The 23796-nt window shown below is 48.2% G+C and overlaps 1 protein-coding gene across 1 annotated transcript; it reads right to left on the minus strand.

Moving 5' to 3' along the window:
• Positions 1 to 610: 610 nt before the first annotated feature.
• TRIM26 (tripartite motif containing 26) lies at positions 611 to 22621 on the minus strand. The gene is made up of 8 exons (XM_063097394.1): positions 22514 to 22621; positions 9379 to 9866; positions 9098 to 9193; positions 7469 to 7699; positions 3870 to 3892; positions 3278 to 3393; positions 2991 to 3023; positions 611 to 2067 (listed from the first exon to the last, which is right to left on the minus strand). Exons 2-8 carry the CDS (start codon positions 9814 to 9816, stop codon positions 1385 to 1387), a joined length of 1620 nt encoding a protein of 539 aa, XP_062953464.1. The 5' UTR covers positions 9817 to 9866; positions 22514 to 22621; the 3' UTR covers positions 611 to 1384.
• Between the last annotated feature and the right edge of the window lie 1175 nt (positions 22622 to 23796).

The following is a 23796-nucleotide window of genomic DNA, read 5'->3' on the forward strand; positions in this document are numbered from 1 at the left end:
ATCTGCCCTCCAGGAGCTTATAAAACTGGAGGCAGAAATAAGATGTACATGTGACTCAGGCAGTATGTGAAATGTACAAAGTGGGTAACTCTGAGCCAACGCAGGGGCTAAGAGATCCAGGGTGGTTGGGAGCAGTCTCAGAGCAGGGGGAGGAGTTAACACTTGGACAAGCAGGGGACTGGAAGAGCACTTGCAATGGGGAAGGACAAAGACTAGGAGATCAATGTGGCTGGAGAGGGAGCCTGAGATATATGGTGGGCACTACAGGTACCTGGACAAGAAGGCTACAACTCGGGGTGGGTCTGTGGGCAACAAGGAGACACTTTAATTGCTCTCTGACATGAAGACCGGGTGGGCTGTGTGGCCTCCTGCTGCCTTCCTTTCCTCCCCCTACACTGCCCTGTCTTCCCATCCCCACTCCCTCTCCTAGGAAAGTGGAACCTGGATAGTGAGTTGGGCCAGGGACAGAAGCTCAATACCCTGCTGGGGAAACTGGTCAGAACTCCTGAGACAGAGGTTTTGCTCTACTGGATATTTGCCTTGGTGTTCTCAGACGCACTGATCAAGAGCAGGATGTTCTGGATTCTTTTAAAAACTCCCTTCACAAGGATCAATCCACAGAGACAATTTATTGATCAACGATCACAGCTGTTACCCCAAAGCCACATGTATCTAGATCCTTCTCCCAAGACCACAGTTGGCTCCAAAGAGTCCCACCTCATTTGCTATGGAAACTGTGTATGCTCAGCCCTGGTTTCAGAGAAGCATGGACCCCACTCTGGGCCTCACAAGGAGATGGTCTCCACTGGCACGCCAGGTAGCTAACTGAAATGGCCTGGGAAGCCTCAGTGGATTTTCATTCAGTTTAATTTCAGCATTTTCATGTATGTTTAACTCTGAGTTGGGGTGGGGGTAGGTCTGTTTAAAATGCCAACAAAGGCAGCAGAGTGGATTTGGGCAGGGTGAACCTACAGGGGTTTAACAGCAGCAAAACGGTCTTAGGTGTAAACAACTGGTTGTTTCACCAGCTGGCAGAGGATGCCATACTGAGCAAGAAAATGTTGCCTTGGCTCCTTATTCAACAAAGATACAAAGCAGGGGCAAAGGCAGTGGTCAAAAAGGAGGAAAGGAGCCCTCATGGACTCCAACGCCAGAAGTTCCCACAGGAAGCCAGCAGGAGGTGGGAAAAGAGCCTAGTTAGGGCAACAGCACTGAGTGAGGTCTTAGGGGCCACAGAGATGGGAAAGTGGGTGGCAGTGAACATGGGGTCCCTCGTCTGCCCTGCTTCAGGTGCTGTGGCTGGGGACCCTCTCCCCAGTCAAGAGTCCTGGAATTCCAGAGAAGTGAAGCATCATGGGTGTGGGGCCAGGGCAGGCATCAGGGCTCAGGGTCTCAGCAAGAGGCGTGTTCCTGGCCACTTTAACCACAGGAAGGGGACCAAGCGCCGGGTGAAGGTAGCAGTGAAGGTGTAGATGAGTTCCTGTGACTCTGCATTGGTAAAAGTCACAGTGCCCCCTTCATAATCCAAGGCGATGCCCACTCTCCGGGGCCGCAGCGCCGGGAAGAGCTCAGCCTCAGGGCTGGTGTTGGCCCAGATGCCTGAGGAGGAGAGGCGCAGTGCCCACACCCCATCCTCCGGCCGCAGGGAAAGGTCTCCCTTCCTCTTCACAGAGTCTCTGGCCACTCCCACCATGCAGCTTTCCAAAACTTCCTCCTCTTCTTCCTCCTCCTCCTCCTCTTCCTCTCCCAACGACTCCTCGTCCTCATCTGTGTCCCAGTCGTCATATCCATCCCCATAGCCCGCCTCCTCATCCTCCTCTTCCTCCTCCCCCTCTTCCTCTTCATCCCCCTCATCTTCATCCTCAGACCAGCCCTCCCTCTCTACCTCCACCTCCCAGTAGACCTTGCCCCAGGTGAAGCCCTTGCTGCCTAGCACCCCCGGCTCACAGTCGAACTGCTGGGGGTGCAGGTAGGCACTCTTGTACAGGCTGGTGTAGGTCACACATTTCCAGTCCTCTGACAGCTGCAGGTACCCACTGGCCGACTGCGGGTCCAGGGTAACACTCACTGTGGGCACAAGGGAAGAAATAACAGTGTCACTGGTGAGCCGAGAGGGGGCCTCCAGTCTCCATGGTGTCCACACCGCACAGCCATTCACACCTTTGTCTATGTGCCCATAGTGATATGCAGTGCACAACCTGCGGGCAGGGCTAACAGGGAGCACACAGCAGGGACTAAGGCATAGAATGCCAGTGGCCTTAGGTTGCCCTTGCTGTTTGCTCTAAATACAGGAACCACGTGGTCAGGCAGATGAGAAGAAACTCAGCCAAAGGGAAAGGACTGGTGGCAGGGTCTGTGCTATATGGTTTGTCCCTGCCAAAACTCAGTTGAAATTTACTTGCCAATGTTAAGCATTGGGAGGTAGAGGCTTTAAGAGGTGATTAAGTCGATAAAACGGATTAACGTCTTTCTCACGAGACTCAATTAGTTCTCACAGGACTGGATCAGTGCTCACAAGAGCAGTTTGTTACACAGCGCCACGTGCCTTCTGCACACCCGCTTCCTCTTCTGCTCCTCCACCATGTTATGACACCCTTACCAGAAGCCAGCCAGATGTGGCTGCCTGACCTTGCTCTTCCCAGACTCAGAACCATGAGACAAAATAATCTCTTTTCTTCATTAATTACTTCAGATAATAGCTTCAGATATTTTGTTATAGCAACAGAACACAGACAACCTATGAGGACAGAATAACAAAATATCTGGCAGAGAAGGGTCAGACTATCAAGTGGAGGCCTCTATTGCAGACTAAAGAGTAGTAGATTGATCAGAAAATGCAAGGAGGGAAAGAGCTTCAGGTTTACAGCTGGAAAATACTTCCTGTTACAAAAGAGAAAGGACTACCCAGGGGCAGAGGGAGCAGGAAGAATCTCTGGAGGGGTGTTTTCTTTATTTCAGGTAAATCTGGGAACAACCCTTTGGACACTCACCTGTCTTATATTCCAAGTCTCTCAGCAGCTTCCCTGAGGAGAAAAAAGGATAGCAATGACCCTCAAGCCCAGCAAATATATGGGCCCATTTCTCACTTGGGCAGTGTTAATTTCATGACAGGGCTCCATCCCTGAGAACCCAAGAAGAAAAGAGACAACAACTAGGAGACCCTCAGAAGAGTGAGGTTAGTGAGGTTGGAGAATACGACAGTCGGGAGCTGGGTACCCTCCCTCTAGGTGAGGTCCCCTCTCCTGACTCCCACCCCAATGCTCTCTCCAATCCTGACCTTGGAATTCCCTCAGGCCTCGCTGTAGAGAGAGGAGTTTATCTGAGAATTCTCCGGTCCTTTTTTTAACCACCCGAGCGATGGGTTTCCCAATCCAGAACTTCTTCCGTGGATACCTGAGAAGACATAACCTGTTATTATTTAGCTCTTATTACCTTTGTTCGTACTTTTCTCTCAATCCCCGTGACAATTATGAAGGGAGGAGGAAATGTATGATTATTCTCCCCAATCAAGAGACAGAAAAACAGGTGCCCAAAGGCACTAGCTAAGTAGGGCTTCAGACCTGCAGCTGACTCCACATCCAGAGAGCTGCTGTCTACTAAACTACGTTTCTCCCTCTCCACTCTGTCCCACCTCAAACAAGGATAGTGGATAGTGGGCCAAGGAGCTGAGATTACAGAGAACTTGCTCAGGTGGAGAGAAGTCTCCAGTTCTCATGGATGTGCTCCTGCTTCCCAAAAGGTCATCATGGGATGCGGGTACCTCTGGTACCATGTCACTCCCCATCAATTCAAATGGACCGTGGTGGAGGAAAAGAGAAGAGACACAGGCACAGAGAATGAAGTACACTGTGGAAAGGAAATGCTTTTACCTGTTTAGGAAGTCTCTGGTGTCCTGGAAGAGAAGAAAGCAAAATTATCAATGTGAATCAAATAAGATTTCATTCACATGTACCCAGAAGGTTCTATATATTAGAGGCGGGGACACATCAGTGAACAAAACAAACGTTGTCCCTTCCTTATGGGGCTGACATTCCAGTGGGGACACTGGGTAAAACAACAACATGAACAAAATAACCACAATGACAGAAGCAACCAGGGGTGGGGGGTGGGGGACAGGGGAGATATAACAGGGCCAACCTCTCTGAGGAGACACTTGAGCTGAGGTTTGAAGAATGAGAAAGCACTGGCCAGGTGAAGAGTGGTAAGAAGGTGAAATGGGAAAGGGCTTAGCAAAGGAGACAGCCAGCTCACGCAGGAGTGGATATGCATGGTGAGGAATGTGAATTTTGTTCCATGTACAGTGGAAAGCCACCAAGGGGTTTCAGGTAGGGGAGTGATATACATGATCTGCTTCACATGTGGTTGAGATTGCTAAGTGTCCTCCAGGATCCATTCTCCTCTTCTTTCTTCTACTAATAGAACTCCTAGAGTTACAGCTGGGCAGATGGCCTCCTAGGAAAACTACACTTCCCAGATTCCCTGCAACCAGGTCTGGTCACATGACTAAGTTCCAGCCAATGAGATCTTAAAGAAAGCAATGACTACCATTTCTGGGTCCTGTCCTTTAAAAAAGAAAAGAAAATCACTTTCTACTTCCTCTTTTCTCCCTGGCTGAATTTTGGACATGGTGGTGGTGAGCCCAACTTTGACCACACAGCTGAGGACAACATCCCTAGAAGTTGGTGGAACAACCAGTTGGAAGGAACCCAGCTCCCTGGACGGCCTCGAGGACAGCCCCCCTGACAGCTCTAGACCCTCCACTTCTGAATTGTGATTAAGACAGAAATAAACTCCTGTTTTATCTGAGCCACTGTACAGCAGTTAGCCAAACCCTAAGTGACCAATCACTTGGCTGCCTTGCTGAGAATGAGTAAGGGAGGCAATGTGAACTCAGGGAGGCCAGCCTGGAGCCTGCTGCTGTGGAGGGAGACAGAGATGGCCTGAACGCAGGCGGTGGCAAAGGAGACAAAAAAGAGAGAAGCAGCATGTTCCAGGCATATTTTGGAGCCAGACTCAATCGGCACACTGGTCAAGGTGGTCAAGGACAGGCCATGGCTTAAGCAGGAGGGAACAGGGCGGTGCTGTCTGTGTGATGGGGGAAAACAGGTGGTGGGACATGTGAGTGGGAAGGGGGTTCTTCTGAGATGCTGCTTAGATTCCCTTCAGTAAGTCTAAAGCCTCCATAACACTCTGTATTAAATGATTTTTTGCCTTTCTTTTACTCATTCCACAAGTATTTATTAAGTGCTTCTCATGTACCAGGCTCTGGGACCTGGGATAGAGCAGTTAAAGAAAAAAAAAAAAAAAGAAGACACAAATCCCTACCCACCTCTACCCATATGGAGCTGACATTCTAGCAGGCGACACACAATCAGCAGAACAAACATATCCTACTGTGTCAGTAAGTGCTGCGTGCTAAAGAGAAGAGAGTAGAATAGAGTGAATTAGTGCAGTAGGGGCAGGCTGGCTTCCTTGTGGGTAAGATTTGGGAAACAAACGGAATCACCAAATTATGGCTGCTGACGACTGTTCAGAAAGTTGAGGAAAACCTGTAGGCTATGCTCCAGAGGAGGCAAGACAAGAAGTTAGAGTCATGTCCCGCACCCCCACTAGGAAGCAACTGCCCAGAGGCTGGTTGCTCTAAAAATCCCTCTAATCTGCCCCTCAAAACAAGCCCCAACAGCTTCAGAGGATGAGGCGACAAGGGGCAGTGTATGCTGACAGCTCTGCTGACAAATGTGGAGTAAAAGAGCAAAGGAACGGGGCAGCAGCTGGGGTGGGGACTAGGGACCAAGCAGACATGTGCTGTGACAGGTGAGTTGCTACAGTAGAAAGGGAGAATAATCCAGAAGAAAGAGGAGTCATCTAAGGGGTAAAGGGTGTGAACAGCCCAGAGAGGATAGGACTGAGAGCCAGTGCAGGAGCTGGTGCTGCCAAGAGGGGCAGGAAGATGGGGGAGTCCAGGCTATAGCCACACATAGGGCCTCCAGAGGGAAGCAACCTGCCCGAGGTGCCTGGAGGACCTTTCTCACCCATGAGGTTCCTGGGCTGTTGTGAAACAAGCAATCAGAGCAGAGCAGTGAGGCTGGGGCAATAAATCACAGCAATCTCCGGCATGGGACATGCCTGGTTATTAACAGAGAACATCAAGAAGATTCTTCACAGGTGTAGACAGTGACCATGGGTCTGGACAGTGAGAGAGGCAGAGGCACAGAGCTGCCACCTGGTCCTGCAAGGCCCACCCAGGGCTAACCTGGGGAGGATGCCAGTGTCTCTTTGGGCCTCTTCAACCTGAGTGCTCCGAGCCACTGCGGGCAGGGCCTCTGCTTTCAGGGCAACTCCTCTGGGTGGGTTAGGAAAAGTCACCCCTCTAGGTAGACACAACTGGATCTCAGCCCCACAAGCACCCTTGGCTGCGTGCGTCTGTTCAGGCACAATTGCATATCCACCCCTGAAGGGAAGGAGAAGAGGGAAAGGGGTAAGGAGAGAGGCAGCAAGTGACCCCATCAAAGAGTCTGATGAGAGAAATCTCAGGGGACAAAATGACATCGAGGAAAGGAGGGGACCAGAGAGATATTTTAGACAACAGGAGAGAAAAGAAGAAAAACCGGGGGGTCAGGATGTGTGGGCTTGATCTGTGACCCAATTCCTGACCTGCCCCACAGTCTGGGACAAAGCCCTTCCACTCTCAAACCTCAGTGACTTCGTCAGTAGAGGTTGGACTACAGAGTCTAAAAAGAGTCCATGCCAGTCCTCATTCTGTGCATCTGAATCCACAATGGTGAGAGGCTGGCAGAGGCCACCTCTTTATGCGGCCTGTGCTGGCACATGCATTGGGGACACTTATGTTCTCTCCCCTCCTGGCCATTGATTTGTCCTGCCCTGGCCAGGAACCCCATTTTCATAGAGATCATGGTTCTGCTGCTGACAGACAGCCCAGCCACCCCAAACACTACATGTGGGGGAGACCATCAGAAACTCCTTTCCTGGCCAGTGAGGGTGGGAAGACAGAGCCCTCCACCCCTCCAAAGGCTGTGAGCCCTGTTCAGGGTGCCACTGTTAAGCCCTCCTTTGGCTACCTCCAACCAGAACATCTTTCTGCATCTCCAGAACCATAAAAAGCTTCCACCTGACAAGTGTCTACTAGTGACTTGTTAGAAGAGCTTATGATGGTACTGATGAGGATGGTAATTACAATATTAATAACCTTCTCTTTCATTTCTAATACATGTTTTTTTTAAAACATTTTTTATTGTAGAAAATTTATTTTTTGTAGTGATACCATGCCACTTATTTTATGCTCCCATAACCCACAGAATAAGTAGAGGGTAAGATTACCACCCAAATATTTGAGAGAGAAAACTGAGGCTCCAAGAGGAAGTGACTCTCCCGAGGTCCTACAAGTGAGTGGCAGGGATGGGACCTAGTGCCCTGGTCCCTGACTCCCTGCCATGGGAAGGCCTCTCACCTGCATGAGCTCTGCAGCCGACTGCTGTGCCTTGTCCTCCAGCTCGGAGATAACCAGTGCCAGCCGAGCGAGCTCACCGACGCCCCGGCTCTTGTACTTCTCCCTCCCCTCTGTGAGCTCCTGCTCCAGCTTCGCCAGCTGGTCCAGCAGGTGCTGCTCCCGCTCCCTCAGGAACTGGTGGCCCTGCTCAAACTCTGCCACGATGTACTGCCTCTGGTCCTGGAGCTTCTTCTGCAGGGGGCAGGAAGGGGGTAAGGGAGTGATGCCTCTGCCTTGGGGTGCAGGATGCCTCCAGGACCCAGCGTTAATAGGCGCACAAAGCTGGCTCTTTCTCTTTCCCCTGGTTACCCCCATTCGTGAATTCTACAGTGTTTGGGGTGGGAGGAGCTAGAGTGCTCCTGGTCCACCCTCATCTTCTCAGAGAGGACATAAGTAGTGAATTAGTTTGGTTTGCTCAGCCATTGTGTGGTCAGCACTCTGACGCTGCCTGATTGTCAGCCCATTATCTGCTCCAGGTAAACCAGTATATTCCAGGGCTCTTAGAAGAACTCTGTTGGTCCCACTCATGAGTGACACACTTCTCCCTCCCGGACAAAATCTCTTTATGTCGCCTCTTTCAGGAAGCTTTGCTTGATTAATGTCATCAAGCCTGATCAACCCTCTCTTCAGCACCCCAGTTATATATAAAATATCCACGTGCACCCCCATCCCTGCCATGTAGGACTGCATCCTGTTTCCCTCAGTGAAACTGTGGAACATCTGTGCTCAGGACCATGTCCTTTCCTGCCTCCAAATCTCCTTGCTGAGTCCAGGCTGGGGTCTGGCCAGAGTCCTCAGTCCCCCTGCTGACTGATGTGAGCTGGAGATGTCCATGTACACAGAGGGCCTAGAAGTGCCTCTTGCACTTGGCTGTCTCTGGCTTCACCCTTTCCCTCTCCCAAGGCCTGATAACTCACTGCTGGGCCTGGCCCCACCATCCCTCTACCGCCCACTTCCCCAACACACACACTCCCCCAGAAAATTGGAACCATCTTATCAGTGTTTTCCCTCCCACAATGTGCTTCCTGATTTCTAACCACTGGTTACTGTGGGCCTGGTCCTCACTAGACATGAGCTAAGGGTACCATGGCCACATCAGTCCTACTGCAGAGCATGGAAGAGGAGGTGACCTGCTCCATCAGCATCATCAGATCTGGTCAGGCCTTCCTTAGAACTTCCCTCTCAGCTCTTAGCCAAACCCTCTGGGGCTCCCCTCCACTCACAGAAATCATGTCTTTCTCCCTCTCTTTGAAAGGAAGAAGAAAGCCAGGCTTTCCTCAGTCACCTGGTGAAAGAGCAGTAGCCGCACGATGTGGGTGAAGCTGAGGTGACAGTCACAGAGGAAAGGGACCCTGGTGACATCCAGGTGACCCACTCGCCTGCCATATGAGAAACAGGCCCAAAGCCTGAGGCACACAGCTGAGATGGACAGAATATAGGCTAAACCTGGGTCTGCTAGCAGCCAGCCCATCGTCCATCTCCCCATAAGCTGCCTCCTAGAAACACCTCCAGATGCCATGTACTCGCCCAGGCTCTCCCTGCCCCACACAGGTGAACTGCCTCAGGGCTTCCTCTAACAGCCTCACTTACCAGTGCAGCCAGGGTATCAGCTTCTCCCTTCGCCTGAAAGCCCTGAATTTTGTCTCTGTCTCTCCTTAGGGTACTCAGGTGGTTCAGGATTTTTTCCTGTAGAAAGACAAGCAGTAGGGACAGATGGATGTTCCAGTCTAGAGCAGGAGGGAGGACCAGGCTGAATCCCAGGCCAGCAAGAAACCTTCAGAGCGGTCTCAGCCAGGCCCTGCATTCAGAGGGCTGCAGTGGGGAGCATCAAGGAAGGCGGCAGGCGCCCTCCGGGGGTGAGGAGGGCTTACCCTGTGGGGCTGGGCAGCCTTCTCCACCAGCACGGCTGTGTGGGGTCTATGCTCCCGGGACTCCCGGCACATCACGCACAGCAGCTTCCCATCGTCCTCGCAGTAGTAGTGCAGCTTCTCCTGATGCCGCTCGCACAACTTGGTGTCCTGCTGCTCCCGGGACACCTCTCCCGGCTGCCTGCCCTTGTCCACCTTCAGCCGCTCAATGTTCTCCACGAGGCTGGCCAGCTGCCACACGGGTCGGATGTTCTCCTTCTTAAAAGGCTTCTTGCAGAGCGGGCAGACTGGGCGGCTGCCTGAGATGGGGCGGACATCGGTGGTGCAGCTGCGGCAGAAGACGTGGCCACAGTCGATGGTCACGGGGTCCCGCAGGTAGTCAAGGCAGATTGAGCAAGTCACCTCCTCTTCCAGGCTCCTCAGTGGGGCTGATGTGGCCATGGTGCCCTTAGCTCAGAGGGGTCTCTGTTCACTGGTAGGGGTTTCCCTTCCTTGGAGACCAGACATGGAGTCAAGAGCAGGCACAGTAAAGAGGCAGAGGTGGCAATCTTGCCCAGCACTGCCAGCCCTAGCACCTAGCCACTCAACAAACACTACCAACCCCTACAAGGCTCACACATGTCACAGCAAAAGCAACCTTACTGATCTAGTCCAACCCCTTCATTTCACAGATGAGGATTCTGAGGCCTAGAGAGAGTAGCTTGGTGGAGTGAAGAAGAGGGCTGCCATTATCCTGTAACTTGCTGTTGGGAAAACAGTCCTGCCTCATGACCCTTTCATCTGATGGGAAATTGCTCTAATGCACCAATTATGATCAATGAGAACAACTGAACAATTGATCACAACCTGCTGGAAAACTGTCATAATAAATATATAAATCTACAATGTCTACCATGTACACGGTGCTCCCTCAGTTATGCAGTTCACAAGCCGCACACCCATTCATGGAGTCCTGACAGAGTTAAGAGATATCTTTTGTTTGCTCCTCTAGGTTTCAGGTTTCAAGGACTAACAGCACTGAGGTTCTTTACCAAAACTCAATAAGCATCAAGAGTCGGAGTGCTGATTTCTCCCTTTATGAGGGTTTCCCTGGGCTGTCCTGTGGTTTGGGCTTAGTTCACTTCCCCTAGAAAGCTGGACTCTATCTAAACTCAGCCCACCAGCGCAGCATAGCCTGCCCATACTGGACTCATTCTACTCATTCTCAGCTGCAACCCCTGTTGAGCTGGCCTGGCTGCTTTGCTGCTAACAAGGAAGGGCTGTCCTAGTTGAGCTCACGAGGGAAACCAGTATGGGAGGAATCCTCAGGTGGCCATGGCTGCTATGTGCTGATGAGGCTTGGCCCTGATAGGGAGCACAGAAGCCACACACAGAAAGGACTCTGCTCCTGTTTACCTTTGCAGCCCTGGCCTAGTCTCTGTCTGAGGTTATGAGACTCAGTACATCTGACCCAACAGCTGCCTCCTTTCCCTGAATCTGTGTGACAACAGAGAAGTCAATTAAGTACTCTGAGCCTCAATTTATCCATCTATAAAATGGGAGAGTGATACTTACCTTCAAGGGTTTCTGAGCAGGTTATGTGAAAGTATTATGTTGAAAGCACTAAGCATAAGCCGGGCACACAGAAGGAAATCTGGGAGACAACAGAATCCCTGATTCCCAAATCCAGTAAGTGTTCAAATCACAAAGAGAGAAAGAGTTGAAAGTGGCAACAAGAGAGGGAGCAAGCAGAACCAGCCAGAGCTACACATGTACTCCAGAGTCAGAATAAACAAGATCCTCCTGGGGTGGGGGCTGGGGGACTTGCTCTGCTGTACATCCACAGAAGGCAAGCAGAGCAGTCGCTAGGAGCCTGCCAGCAGGGCACAGGGTAACTGTGAGGTTGGAATGAAGCAACTGGAACCACAGCAATCAATACTATCAATGACTGCACACAGCGAAAGTCCATCACAGGAGAGATCAGTGCCTTTGTCAGCAGTGACGTTAGTGAGATAGAACCCCCCTCCCCACTTCAGTCTATAAGACCCAAAGAGCAAACAAAACAGGAATATAATGTCTACTCCTCGAGGATCTAATACAATAAAAAAAGTGCTTTATGAGGTGAAAGTACTATATAGATGTAAGGGATTATTATATTGCTGATAACAAATTCCAACTGGAAGCACTAATGGACTTAGATATGTGACTTTAAGAGATGTAATGAGTGTCAAAAAACACATATGTACAAAGCTCAAATGAAGAGATCAAGGAATTTAACTAGCAAATGAAGGTAATATCAAGTTCCTAGAATGTTAGCAAGACTGGTAGAAATGCCAGGAATCGCCTGGCCCAACTCTCTGGTTTAATAAGGGAATAAGCCAGCCCAGTACTTTTTCATCAGTAATGCACTACCAAGGGTTTGGAAAGGGGAAAAGGGGATGGTCCTGGATGATTTCTTTCTCATGCCACTTTGATGAATGGTCTGCAAGTTTTTAAGAGCTGAGGGTTTTTTTGTTGGGGAACAGCATGGGTTACCTTTGGGGTTGGAAACTTATTTTGCAACTTACTGGAAGAACAAAAGAACTATGAAGAACTCAGCTACAGCTCCCCTTCCACACAAAATACGACACCTTCATCACTTGGAGCTGACCTTAACCCAAGCTCCATGCTGGGCTTCGATGGATCTTCAAACCTCTTGAAACTGTGTAAAAGTTATTGTATATATCCTAGGTAAATAAAACCGTCTAGAGATTACAGAAGAATATCAGCTAATCAGTAGAGGAGGGATAACAGAATTAGAAAATCACCATTTTGCACCTGCCTTTAAAATAACGCAAGGATCATCAATGAATAATACTAAAACCATTAGGTGAAAGATCTAGGGGGACAGAATAGACCCCATGGTGCCAAAGTAGTACCCACTGGATTATTTCCTAATGTACCTTGATAAGGGAGAGATCTAGTGGTCACCTTAACCAAGTGACGAAACCCAGCATCACGAACAGAGGGGCAAACTGGCATATGGCTTCCCAATGTGGTACCATGTGAATTACACAGCATTGCCTATGAAGTTTTCTTGCCAAAAATGTTTGACCTAAATGATTCTAATAAAGCCTTTAGATCTAACTCCAGTTCATAGAAAATATGAAGGATGAAGAACATTTTGCAGTATGTTACAACTGAAAAAGTGCAGACAGAGGAGTTAAGCCACACCATGAGGAAATGATCAGATAAATCCAGAATGTGGGACATTCCACAAGACAACTAGACTGATCTTTTAAAAAGTCATAGAAATATTTTTAAACGATTGTTCTTGATTTTTTTTTTTTTTTTTTGTCTTTGTTGTGACTGGTAAGGGGATCAACCCTTGGCTTGGTGTCACCCACACCGTACTCAGCCAGTGAGCGCACTGGCCATCCTTATATAGGATCCGGATGTTCCGAACCCGTGGCAGGAGCGCCGCTGCGCTCTCCAGCGCTGCACACTCCCAAGTGCGCCACGGGGCCAGCCCGATTGTTCTTGATTTTAAAGGACTAACATGCAAATGCAATGTGTTAACCTTGACTGGATCCTGGTCTTTAACAAAAAAAAAGTTATAAAATCTTTTGGAACTATAGGGAAAATTTGAAAACAGATTGGGTATTGAATCACATTAAGAAATTATTTTCTTAATAGTATTTATTGAGGTTATGTATGAGAATATCTATATTTTTAGGCAATGGATGCTAACCGTATTTAGAGCTTCATGACTACAACTTAATTTGAAATGGTTCAGCAAAACAAAATAAAAATTTTAAAAAATTTTCTAAGGAGAGGGGGCTAAGTTTTCTATCACATTCTTAAAAGGGTCACCAAAAATGTTTAAATCACTGATGTAGAAATCACTGTTCTTTATAGTTCAGTACACATGTGTTGAACATATGAATGGATTCAGAGCACCTGAAGACAATGTTAATTATATAGAACCATTTGTTTTTGAGAGTCTGCTGTAACTGGACAAACAAAACACAGTACCACTTCTATGCTCAATCCCACCACTCGGTTATACAGACTGCATCTGGAACATATTACAGCATGTATACGAAAAGATGTCTTACTGTGGCACTACTGAATACATGTAAGGCCCGAGGAGTAAATCCATGAGCTGGACAATCCAGGTTCAAGTTTGGACTCCGGAACCCAATAACCAGGTGATTAACAACTTCTTGGCAATGACATTTCTTTAGGACTCACCATATCTGCTTCTTATGATATTTCATGGTCAGGATACTCTTCTGAGGTAACTGAGGCTCAGTGGGGTTAAACAACCTGCCCAAGAGCACATGCTAGGAAGCAGCAGCTGTTGCCAATGGCTAACCCCAATCCACTGCACTCTCCTCCCTACCCGAGCACACAGTAAAATGGGGTCTAATACCAGCTCCTTTGTTAGGAAGCTCAGATGAGGTCATCTGCATGGAAGGGCTTTGTAAGCTGAGTAGTGCTGACAAAAGGAAAGGGGCATACATTCTGCTGATATTGAACAAAAGCACCCTAGCCTTAGCTGTGACAAGCCTTAACACACGGAGTGAGCAATAAAGCAGCCCTACTGGACAGCAGTTTTTCCTTTTTAGTGACAGGAAGAGGATCTCAAGATTTCCAAGTTAGAGGAAATGGGGTAGAGTATGAGGGACAAGGGAAGATAACTGTTTCCCTTCCCCACATCCAATGCCAATAGATCCAATACAAAATTCACCCTCTCCAAACCCCCCCCCAACTTATCACTCCCCTACGAGTTTGCCTTTTCTACTATTTATGCCTTCAGCATATTCTGATTATCTCAAAAGTTTTCCTCAATAAGGTGTAAAACTATTACTTTACTTTCTTCTTCATTCCTGGCTGTTGGGCAGACAGAAACTATACAAAGTCAGAGCTAGAGAAAACCTCAGAGATGACACAGTTCACCCCCATTCCCTTTACCCAAATGAGAATTCTGAAGCCTAAAGGAGTCACTTCATGAATTACACACTACTTGTTGCAGGGTGGGTGAGGGCTATTGGCAAGGCAGTTCTTCTGCCCCTTCAATAAACCAGAAGGTAGTTGTAATTCTACAGAACCAGGAAGATATCTAAAAGACCAGCCCTGCAATGTCCTGGCACTCTTCTCACATGCAGAACTGGAGACATTCCCTCCTTTTCTCTGAGTTTCCCTTTCCCCCAAATCTACCCCTCTCCTACGAGTCTCTGGATTGGAATAAATACCTAATTTGCATATGTCAACAGACTGGCTAAGGTGACACCATGTAATTTCCTGCAGCACACCTCAGGAAGTGGATGTGTACATGATTCTTGGCTGCAAGAATCATCACTGTGAGCTGCGAAAACTAGCTGAGCAAAAAGCAATGCTGTGAATGTCCATTCCTCATGGGCAGACACTTGCAGTCCTTGCTCTGCCCCTGCCCTGGCCCAAATCCAGAGGGAAAGGATCAGAACTCCATTTCATTCCTTCTTAACAGCTGCCAACTTTTGCGCTTGAAGGTGCTAAACTCTCCCTTCAGGTTCTGTGGTTTCTGCCACCCCACATCTAGCACATCCAGTGCCTGCCCCAGGCTCCCAGATGCCACACAGAGAGGTATCCCAGAAGACACTGAATACCAGATGTGGACTCCAAGGCCCAGAGAAATGAGTGGAGGGGTCTGGGTTTGCACCCTGGGCTCCAGCTACCAGTTCAGGCTCTCTTGATTACCCCGGGCTGCTTCCAAGCATGCGCCTGGGCCTCCAAACAAGAGCCCTTCTTCCTGTAGCCCCAAAGCACTTAGCCTAGGGTTCCATTCCCTGTGGGAACCGCATTTAAGGGCTCTTGGGGCCCAAGATTAAGCTCCATTTCTGAATCTGAAATAAGCAAATTCTCTCTGAAGTAAACTTCTGTGATATACCTCTAACAAACCTGGTGAGGACAGAATTCAGGGCAAAAAGTGTAGTGATCTGGATGTGCATACTAGAGAAGGTGGCCACACCCATGCTGAGAGGCCAAAGATCTGGACTCCCCAAATTTTACAGCCCTGGTTGAGGCTGTGGGGTGGGCACCAGGCTGTCCCAGGAGATCAGGTGACAGTGGGTGGTGCATTCCTGTGGTCACACGTGGGTCACCTTCCCCCACAGGGCTGGGCATCAGTGGTGCTCTGAAGCACAATGCAGGCCATGCAGACCACCGGGGCCAGGCCCTGACATGCTCTGAACAGAGGAAATTCCCAGGGCTCAGAGAGGGGCATGAGGAAGCAGCCAGCTGGGAGGTGGATGAGACATGGCTTTAAAGTGCCTTTGTCCTGTGGCTGACCCACTGGGCAGCCCTGTCTTGGGGGAAAGTCCAGAGTTCTCTGTATTTGTGTCGGGATATTTGTCTGATGCTGAATCATAAACTAAGCTCTTGTCTAAAATATTCCCAGTTGTTGTCTGGTGTTGTGCACCACAGAATGTAAGGAGGAATCCTTGATCATCTATCATCTGGAGGGATGCTTCAAAACCCTGACTACACATAAGAATCACCTGGGGACGCTTCAAAACATACAGACCAACTGAATCAGAATCTCTAGAGGTGAGCCCAGACTTTCGTACTAAAACAAACAAACAAACAAACAAAAAACTCCCAGGTGATTCTAATATCTAGCCAGGATTGAGAATCACTAGCTGAACCCCCTTATTTACAGATGAGTAAAGGGAGGGCCAGAGCCTTGGCTTGACATGCCCAGTGGCAGAACAGGCTAGCAGCAAGGCCAGGCTAGTGGCATGAGGTGCACCTCCCAGGGCAGGGCTCCTTCCACCCCACCACACTGCACTTTGGTGCCTGGAAAATGAGCTCTTCCTCATGCCTGGGAGTGATGTGGAGCATGAGCCTCGCAGGCACAGGAGAGAAAAGATAGTGGTGTGTTTGAGGAAATGAGGATTGGCCAGAGGTGGGGTGCGGTGGGGCGGACTCTGGGGGCTTGAGCAGAAAGAGGGTGGAGAAATAGGAGGGAACAGATTACACAAGACTCTGTTGGTCATGTTAAGAATTTTGTACTTTATCCTAACAGCCCTGGGAAGCCACCGAGGGTTTAAGCAGTAGGGTGTCATAATTCAACAGATATTTATTGGGTACCTACTTTGTGCTAGGCACTGAGATTCCAGCAGGGAACAAAAACGACTAAGTTTCTGCCCTCCCAGAGCTTACATCTAGTGACATAACTGAATAATCCCTTAGAAATTGAAATCAGATCCAACTGTGGGGATTATTAAACCCTCAAGTTTCCACATTTACTTAAACCTCCTCTCTCTTTTGCTCTCAGTGACCTAGTCACTCTGGCCTTTCTTCTGTCTTTTTAAACACACCCCACCACATGTTAAAATGCCAATCTGCTCAGGTAACTATTCTGGTTAAAGCCCCTCAAAGGCTTTCTGTTGCTCCAGGAATAACGTCAAAGCTCCTTCCCTTCCCCTGTGAGGCCCCAGGTAACCAAGGCCCTTGTCTCCAAGCTCATTTCCTGCCACTCCCCACCTCAAACTCATCCCCGCAGGGGAACCAAACCCCTCTCCATGCTTTGAATAAAGTTCCATGCTCTTTCCTGCCCAAGCCCTCTGAAAATGCTCTTCCCTATGCCTAGAACGCCATCCCTTTCCTGCTCAGCAAACTCCTTTTCCAGCTTGAAGTCTCAGCTGAAAGTCACTTTTTCTGGCAAATCTTTCCTGATCTGTTGGACTGGGTCCGCGTGCACTCTCCCTTATACAGCCCCAAAGCATCCCACACTGCACCTGGTACTTCTCTACAATCATTAAGTCCTGACTTTAGTATAATTACTTGTTTAACACCAGCTTTTCCAACTGAACAATGACAAAGACTGTGTCTGTCTTATCCCTAGAATTTAGCACACTGCTTGGCACAACATAGACAATAAAAATTTGCCAAGGAAATGAATAATAAAGGCATAGAATATCTGATGCACAGAAGATGCTTCTTAAGTGTCTACTAAAGAAATGCCAGCAATCTTAGCCACTTGTCCCTTCTCTCCAGCAAGATGGTAAATGATGAGAGAGATAGGCAATTTCTTCATACTCCCTGGAGCAGCAACAACAGCAGCTACAAATCACCATCAGGTCATGGTATCCAAGGTTTGGCTTTAGGAGCATACAGAAATGAGGAGAGAAGGAAAAGCTTTGTCCAAGAAAATGGTTATTGTGAAATAAACTATAATGGTGATAATCACTCCTCCCTTTTTCTTTAGTTTTAGACGTAGGTATGCACCCATAAACAATATAGTTTATTTTTCCCGGTTTTCAGCCTCAAGTGAATGAAATCATATCACATATACTTTTTTTTTTTGGCTATCAACCTCATGTTTGTGAGGTTCATTCATATGATTGTGAGTTGATTTTGTTCATTTTCATCACTGCTCTACAACTACATAATTCTTTAATGCAGTCTACTTCTGAGGGCCATCTAGGTTGTTTCCACTTCAGACAATTACAAACACTGCTTCTGTAAACATTTCTGCATAAATGTCCTAGCACACATAGACAAACAGACGCATCCTCAATGTGACTAGATAAGGCCAAACTGTGTCCAAAGTGACCATATGTGTTCTCCCACCAGCAGACTATAAGCACTCACGTTGTTCCACAGCCTCACCAACAAGTGATATTGTCAGCTTTAAAACTTTTGCCAATCTGGTGGATGGAAAATAGAATCTCATCGTGTGTGTGTAATGGCAAAAAAAAAAAAAAAGAAAGAAAGAAAAAGAAAAAAAGAAACAGCTACGGTAGCAGATCAGATATTGTGCTCCTAGATTCACCAGCTAGTACATGCTGTAAATGTTTATCTTTTTGGGAGGAGGGACCTACCCAGTTTCTATTCTTCCTCGGTAAGAAGGTAACTTTTTGGTTACTTTACTCTGTCCTTTGAGGATCATGTGCTTAGAGTGAAGCTCCCACTCAGCAAGAGGGTGGCACAAGAGAAGAGTCTGAAGCCTCTCTGAATGCATATCCCCAGCCCCACCCCCAGGCGTGCCTGGTTCAGGGGGGAGAACATAACTCAACTACAGCCAGTCACAAGGAGACTTAGATGAGACACTGGCGGGAAAAAGATTCTTGTGGTTTCTTGGGAACTTGCAAGAGGTGAGGTCATACGGTTTGAAGCTGCTAGAGCAATCTTCTAACCAGAGGGTTAGCTGTTTGAGAATCAAGGCAACCTAGAGAGATGAAGTGAAAGAAACCAGGTCCTGACAGCATCTTTTGAGACCCTGTACCGCACTGTGCCTGAAGCCAGGCCTACTCTTGAATTTTCATTCCCATGAACTAAAAAATAACCTATTTGCCCAGGCAGTTTGGACTTGTCTGTCACCCACAAAAAAAAAAAAAAAAAAAAAAAAGAATCCTGAAGGTTGAGCTAAAATACACAAAGACATTGCACAGAAAAGTCAGCCTATTTATCTAGACAGAGGTCTTACAACAAAGGTGGACACGGAGTGGCAGTTCTCTCTCTGACCCTCACAGGTAGAATACAACCTGCCAGGACAGGACATGACAGATCTCCAACCTGTTCCCACCATCACGGCCCCTCCCCACAGCTCCTAGAAACTGAGTGAGGAAACAGCCCGAATCACTTTCACCCCTAGCTGTCATTATAACCAAAGCCTAAAGTGAGAATCCTGGGTTAAGACTATAACACTCGAATTTTCATCCAGCCTCAGCTACTCTGCTGTGCAGCCCAGAGCTAGATTCTCGACCTTTCTGGACCTCAATATCACCATGAAGAACTGGAGATAGGGAAAATATTCAGGCCATTCACAAGACAGATAGAAACAATGAGGTTCAACAAATGCACCAGCATATTTAACATGCAATATAAATAAAGTCATTGCTGTTATCAAAAGCACCCAAAGCAGAATAAACATAGCTGAAATCTTTGGGTCAGGAATCTGTTTTATTTTATTTTATTATTTTGACAATTTGGCTCAGGTAGGAAAAGGTCAGTTTCTCATATTTAGTTTCAAGATCACAAATGGAGTCATTGAACTCATCTGTATGTTATTGAGATGGAGATATTCTAACCACTAATACTTAGGGGGAGGGGGAGATCTAAACCATCAGTTAGGGAGTAACTGTTCATCAAATTTGAGATACCTATGTCATCACATTTCAGCATCTCTGAAATGTGTTCAACAGCATGTCATAATTTAAGTGGTAAAATACAAGGGTACTTCAAAAAGTTTGTGGAAAAAGAATCAAAAGATAATACAAGGGCTGGCCTGTGGCTCACTTGGGAGAGCATGGTGCTAATAACACCAAAGCCAAGGGTTAAGGTCCCCTTACCAGTCATCTTTAAAAAAAAAAAAAAAAAAAAAAAGATAATACGAATGTTCCATGAACTTTTTGAAGTAACCTCATATTTTTTCTATGTGGAACATAAAATAAAGGCACATAAAATAACTGACAGCATCTTAGATTTGGTTAGATGTGGCATACCTCCTACAAAGTGCTTTCAGGATCATCTTCTTAACACACAGACCTCTTTCTGTTATTCTCTGTTAAAACTCCTAGCTGAAGTCAAAACTGCACAGACAGGCACACAAGCCCTCTGCCCCTCCCCATCCGGCCCCAACTTATCTCCCATCCAGCCTCAAATCCTACTCCTCATCCACGCCCTTGTACACACTCTTCTCTCAGGCCCAGTTCATCCTTGAAGGCTTGAATGCGATCTGTCCCCTTATCGGTGAGGTCCTTCCTGTGCCCATCCCACCTCCAAGTTGAATGAATCCCTCCCCTGGTTAGCTCCTGCAGCTCTGCGTACACCGTATTTCTGTGATAGCGCTATCACACTGCTTCACAATTGATATTTTACCCATCTTCTCCCCCAATCAGAATGTGAACCCAACAGACATACCTCGCTGATTTTTTTTATCTCCAGTATCTGGCACAAAGTAGGGGGTCTGTAAATGTTTGGCAAATTAATGTCAATCCCTGATGGCAAAGTCCCACTATCCTCTCCCTTCTCCCCTCTTTCACCACATTTCTCTTTCCCACTTTGCAATCTTACTTCAGCAGCAGACTCGGAGGGCTCTCCTAAGATTAGACATTCTTGGCCACAAAGTTTACCCAGATTTCCTCCAGCCTTCCTCCACACACACACAATTCTGGAGGGAAAGTCAACATTCCATTTCTACCAAAGCTGGCAAGTTCTAATTCATCCTAGATGCCAGCCAAATTAAGCCTTTGATTTTCAAAATCAACTTCTTCCCATTTTCCATGTTTATTCTGATCCTGGAGGGTCAAAGTCTGAAGTCACCCTAACAAGCCTCAATTCAGACCATGGGCTCTCTTCTGAGGTTTGCAGTGTCTTCTGTGGTGGTCAGACCCAGGCAGAGTCCAGCCTATTGCTCCCTTGCAGGATGTTACATCTCAGAAGTCACCCACTGCCCCTGGGCCTCGGTTTCCTTACCTCTTAATAAGGGAAAAATGTTTTGACAAGTTCACCCAACTGTTTGAAGTTCAAGTGATGTCACATAGCTAAAAGTGTTTCAATGGCAAAAAGCTCTATAAAAATACATGCTAGGAAGGAGCCCAGAAGCCAACTTGAAAGAGCTCCCAATGGCTAAAGCTGCAACAATTTGAGCAATAAAATAAAGTAGTATTGGATTATAATCCAAAGTATAAAATAAATATCCCTGAGTCCACACTGATATAAACAAATGACTGAATAAACTGATAAATGGGGGAGAAGAGAGAAACAAATCTCCCACGCAGAAAAATTCCAAATAACATATGTAGATACTTGCCCTCAAAGAGAAGGAGCATAACTCGCCACTCCTTAGGTGGGGGCTGCACATAGTGACTTCCTTCCAAAGAGGATCAGTATGCAAAGGGGGTAAAATAGAGTAACTTTACAGTGGAGAAGCCTGACAAAAACTGTCCCAGCCAGGTGATTAAGATCAATCAACCTCAAGTCATAAATTATGTCGATAATATGTACCTTTCACATGATGTGATGAAAATGGCGATCTACCTGCGTGGTCTTCCTCCCAATAACCCATAAGCTCAGTTTTAGAAGAAAAACATCAGACAAATCCCAGAGGGGCATCGTACAATATACATGACCAGTATTCCTCAAAACCACCAAGGTCGTCAAAACAAGTCAAGTCTGAGAAACTGCCATAGCCAAGAGGAGCACAAGGAGACATGATAATTAAATGTAATGTGGTACCTTGGATGGGATCATGAAACAGAAAAAGTACTTAGTAAAAACAAAGGAAATCTGAACACACTATGGACGTTGGTCAAAAATAACGTAACACATTGATGTAAGATGTTAATAGAGGAAACGGTTTGGGGTATGTGGGGACTCTGTTCTATCTTTACAATTCTTCTGTAAACCTAAAACTGTTCTAAAAAATAACGTCTACTAAAAAATAAAACTGAAATTTCGGGAACATTAAAAAAGCTTACCTTGTAAGGGTGATTTTTTAAACTTGGGGAAAAACATGCTAGGGGTTACGATTTTAGCTAACAGTTAAACAGGAGGTTCAGGCATGCATGAACGAATGTCATTTTCCCCGCTTTTGAAGCACACACAAATCGTTGTGATGTCAAAATCTGGAATCTACTGAGAATTTGGAAGTGTTTCCATCCCACTTACTCCACAAAGTTAAATTTATATGTTTTTTTCTAAGGCCAAGCAGGGAGAAAATCAGCAGGAAAAATGCTAATGCACTGGAGGAGAGAGTAATACACAGCTCCAAGTACGTGGGGCTAAACCGGTTTACCCTGACCAAAAAAAAAAAAAAAAAAAAAGGAAAGAAACGAAACATGACTTTGGTTATGAAGCCGGATTGGCCGTCTATCCAGGCGGCTCCAAGCAACCAGACCGTCATCCGGGCCCCACTTACTTCTGGCTCTGGAGACTAGAATGAATTGGAGTCTGAGATGGACAAGGAAAAGCGAAGATCCAAGAGGAAGGGGCCAATGGAGGGTCAAGCACGCAGACAGGATTAGGCTGGCAGGGAGGACGCAGCGAACTTGACCCCCTATCGAGCCCGCCGGGTGGCCTGGCCCCGTTCTACCCTCGGGCCCGGCGGTCGCGTTTGGTCTCCCAACCCTGGGGCGACTGTGTGAGACGGTTGCTTCGCTGCATTTCTCATCGGACTCCCCCTACTCACCGGTCCCGCGCTCCGGGCCGCGAACCCCGGGCTGGCGCAGCTCTTCTCCCGCGTTGGTCTTTTCCGGGTCCCGCTCCTGCACCAGCAACCTGCGCGACAGCGCGTCCCCGCCCCGTAATCTCCCGGCTCTTCAGGGCTCTCCGCCGAGATTTCTTCCGTACCAGCCTCGGGATTGGCCCCTGCCGAACTCCGCCTTCCAATGGGAATCTTAGTCTCTTCTACGTCATTGATCACTGGGCAAATCCCCAGGCAGCTGTGGGGGCTGGGGAGCAGTGGTTGAGAAAAGGAAAACAAATCAGGCGAGCGGAGGCTGCGCAGGAGCCGCAGCCCGAGTTTGGCGCGTAGAGTGGGTTCCAGTTCCATACTTTAAGAGAGAGGAATTCTAACGCCTAATGAGGTCCCCATGTAGGGTTCTGGGTTACAAGGATTCCCTCCCCTCCTCTCGAGAGCCCCCGCCTCCCAGTTTCCGCCCGTGCTGGATCGGCGCCAGAGGGCGCTTTGAGACGAAGTGGCACTCGGCAGGTGCTCAACATTTAAGCATGACTTCCTGTCCCCAACTGACCTAAATTTGCTTCCAACGCAAGGCAGGCTCCTAACAAGCAAATATTCTCAACGGCCTATTTACAAAAACTTGACTACCATTTCCGAAGTACCTAGGATGAGTGAGGGGCTTTACATAAAATATACTTAAACAAGAAAGGCATTGTCCCCATTCGACAGAAAGGAAAACTGAGGTTCCGGGAGCTTGGGGTTCTGGGCTCGGCTCAGTAGGACTGTTTCCCTTCCTCGGCGCTGACTTTAGAAACCACAGAGCCCGCAAGACCGGCCGGGACTCGGGTTCCCAGGGTCCTTGGTGGGGAGGTTTCCTGGAGGCTCGGGCTCGTCCCAGCCGCCCACGGCCCGGAAGCTGACGACGCCGACGCGTCCCCGGCGCCAGCCTGCGCGGGCTTCCTGCGCGCTGTGCAGCCGCGACACCCTGTCCCGCCGCGGGCTGTCCCCGGGCCGCTGTTGCTGTGTCCCAGGCACCGCCGCATGAAAATCCCCCAGTCGCCCCGGGCCCGTGGGGCAGCCGCCGCGTTCAGCCACTAAGGCGGCTGGGAAGAGGCGGCGAGGGTTCTTCAGGTCAGCCGGTCTCCTGCTCCTAAGGGTGCAGATCTAGGTAGAGGTGCTGGTCGCCTGCCTAGCCGGGGGTGAGGGGGTGGATTGCAAGTGTTGGGGGATATTCACGATTGGGTGAGCTCAGAGTCCTGAACCCTAAAACCTGCCCGGCCTCCGCCCCTCAG

This window comes from Cynocephalus volans, chromosome 5 (genome assembly GCF_027409185.1).
Source record: "Cynocephalus volans isolate mCynVol1 chromosome 5, mCynVol1.pri, whole genome shotgun sequence".
NCBI classification, from domain to species: domain Eukaryota; kingdom Metazoa; phylum Chordata; class Mammalia; order Dermoptera; family Cynocephalidae; genus Cynocephalus; species Cynocephalus volans.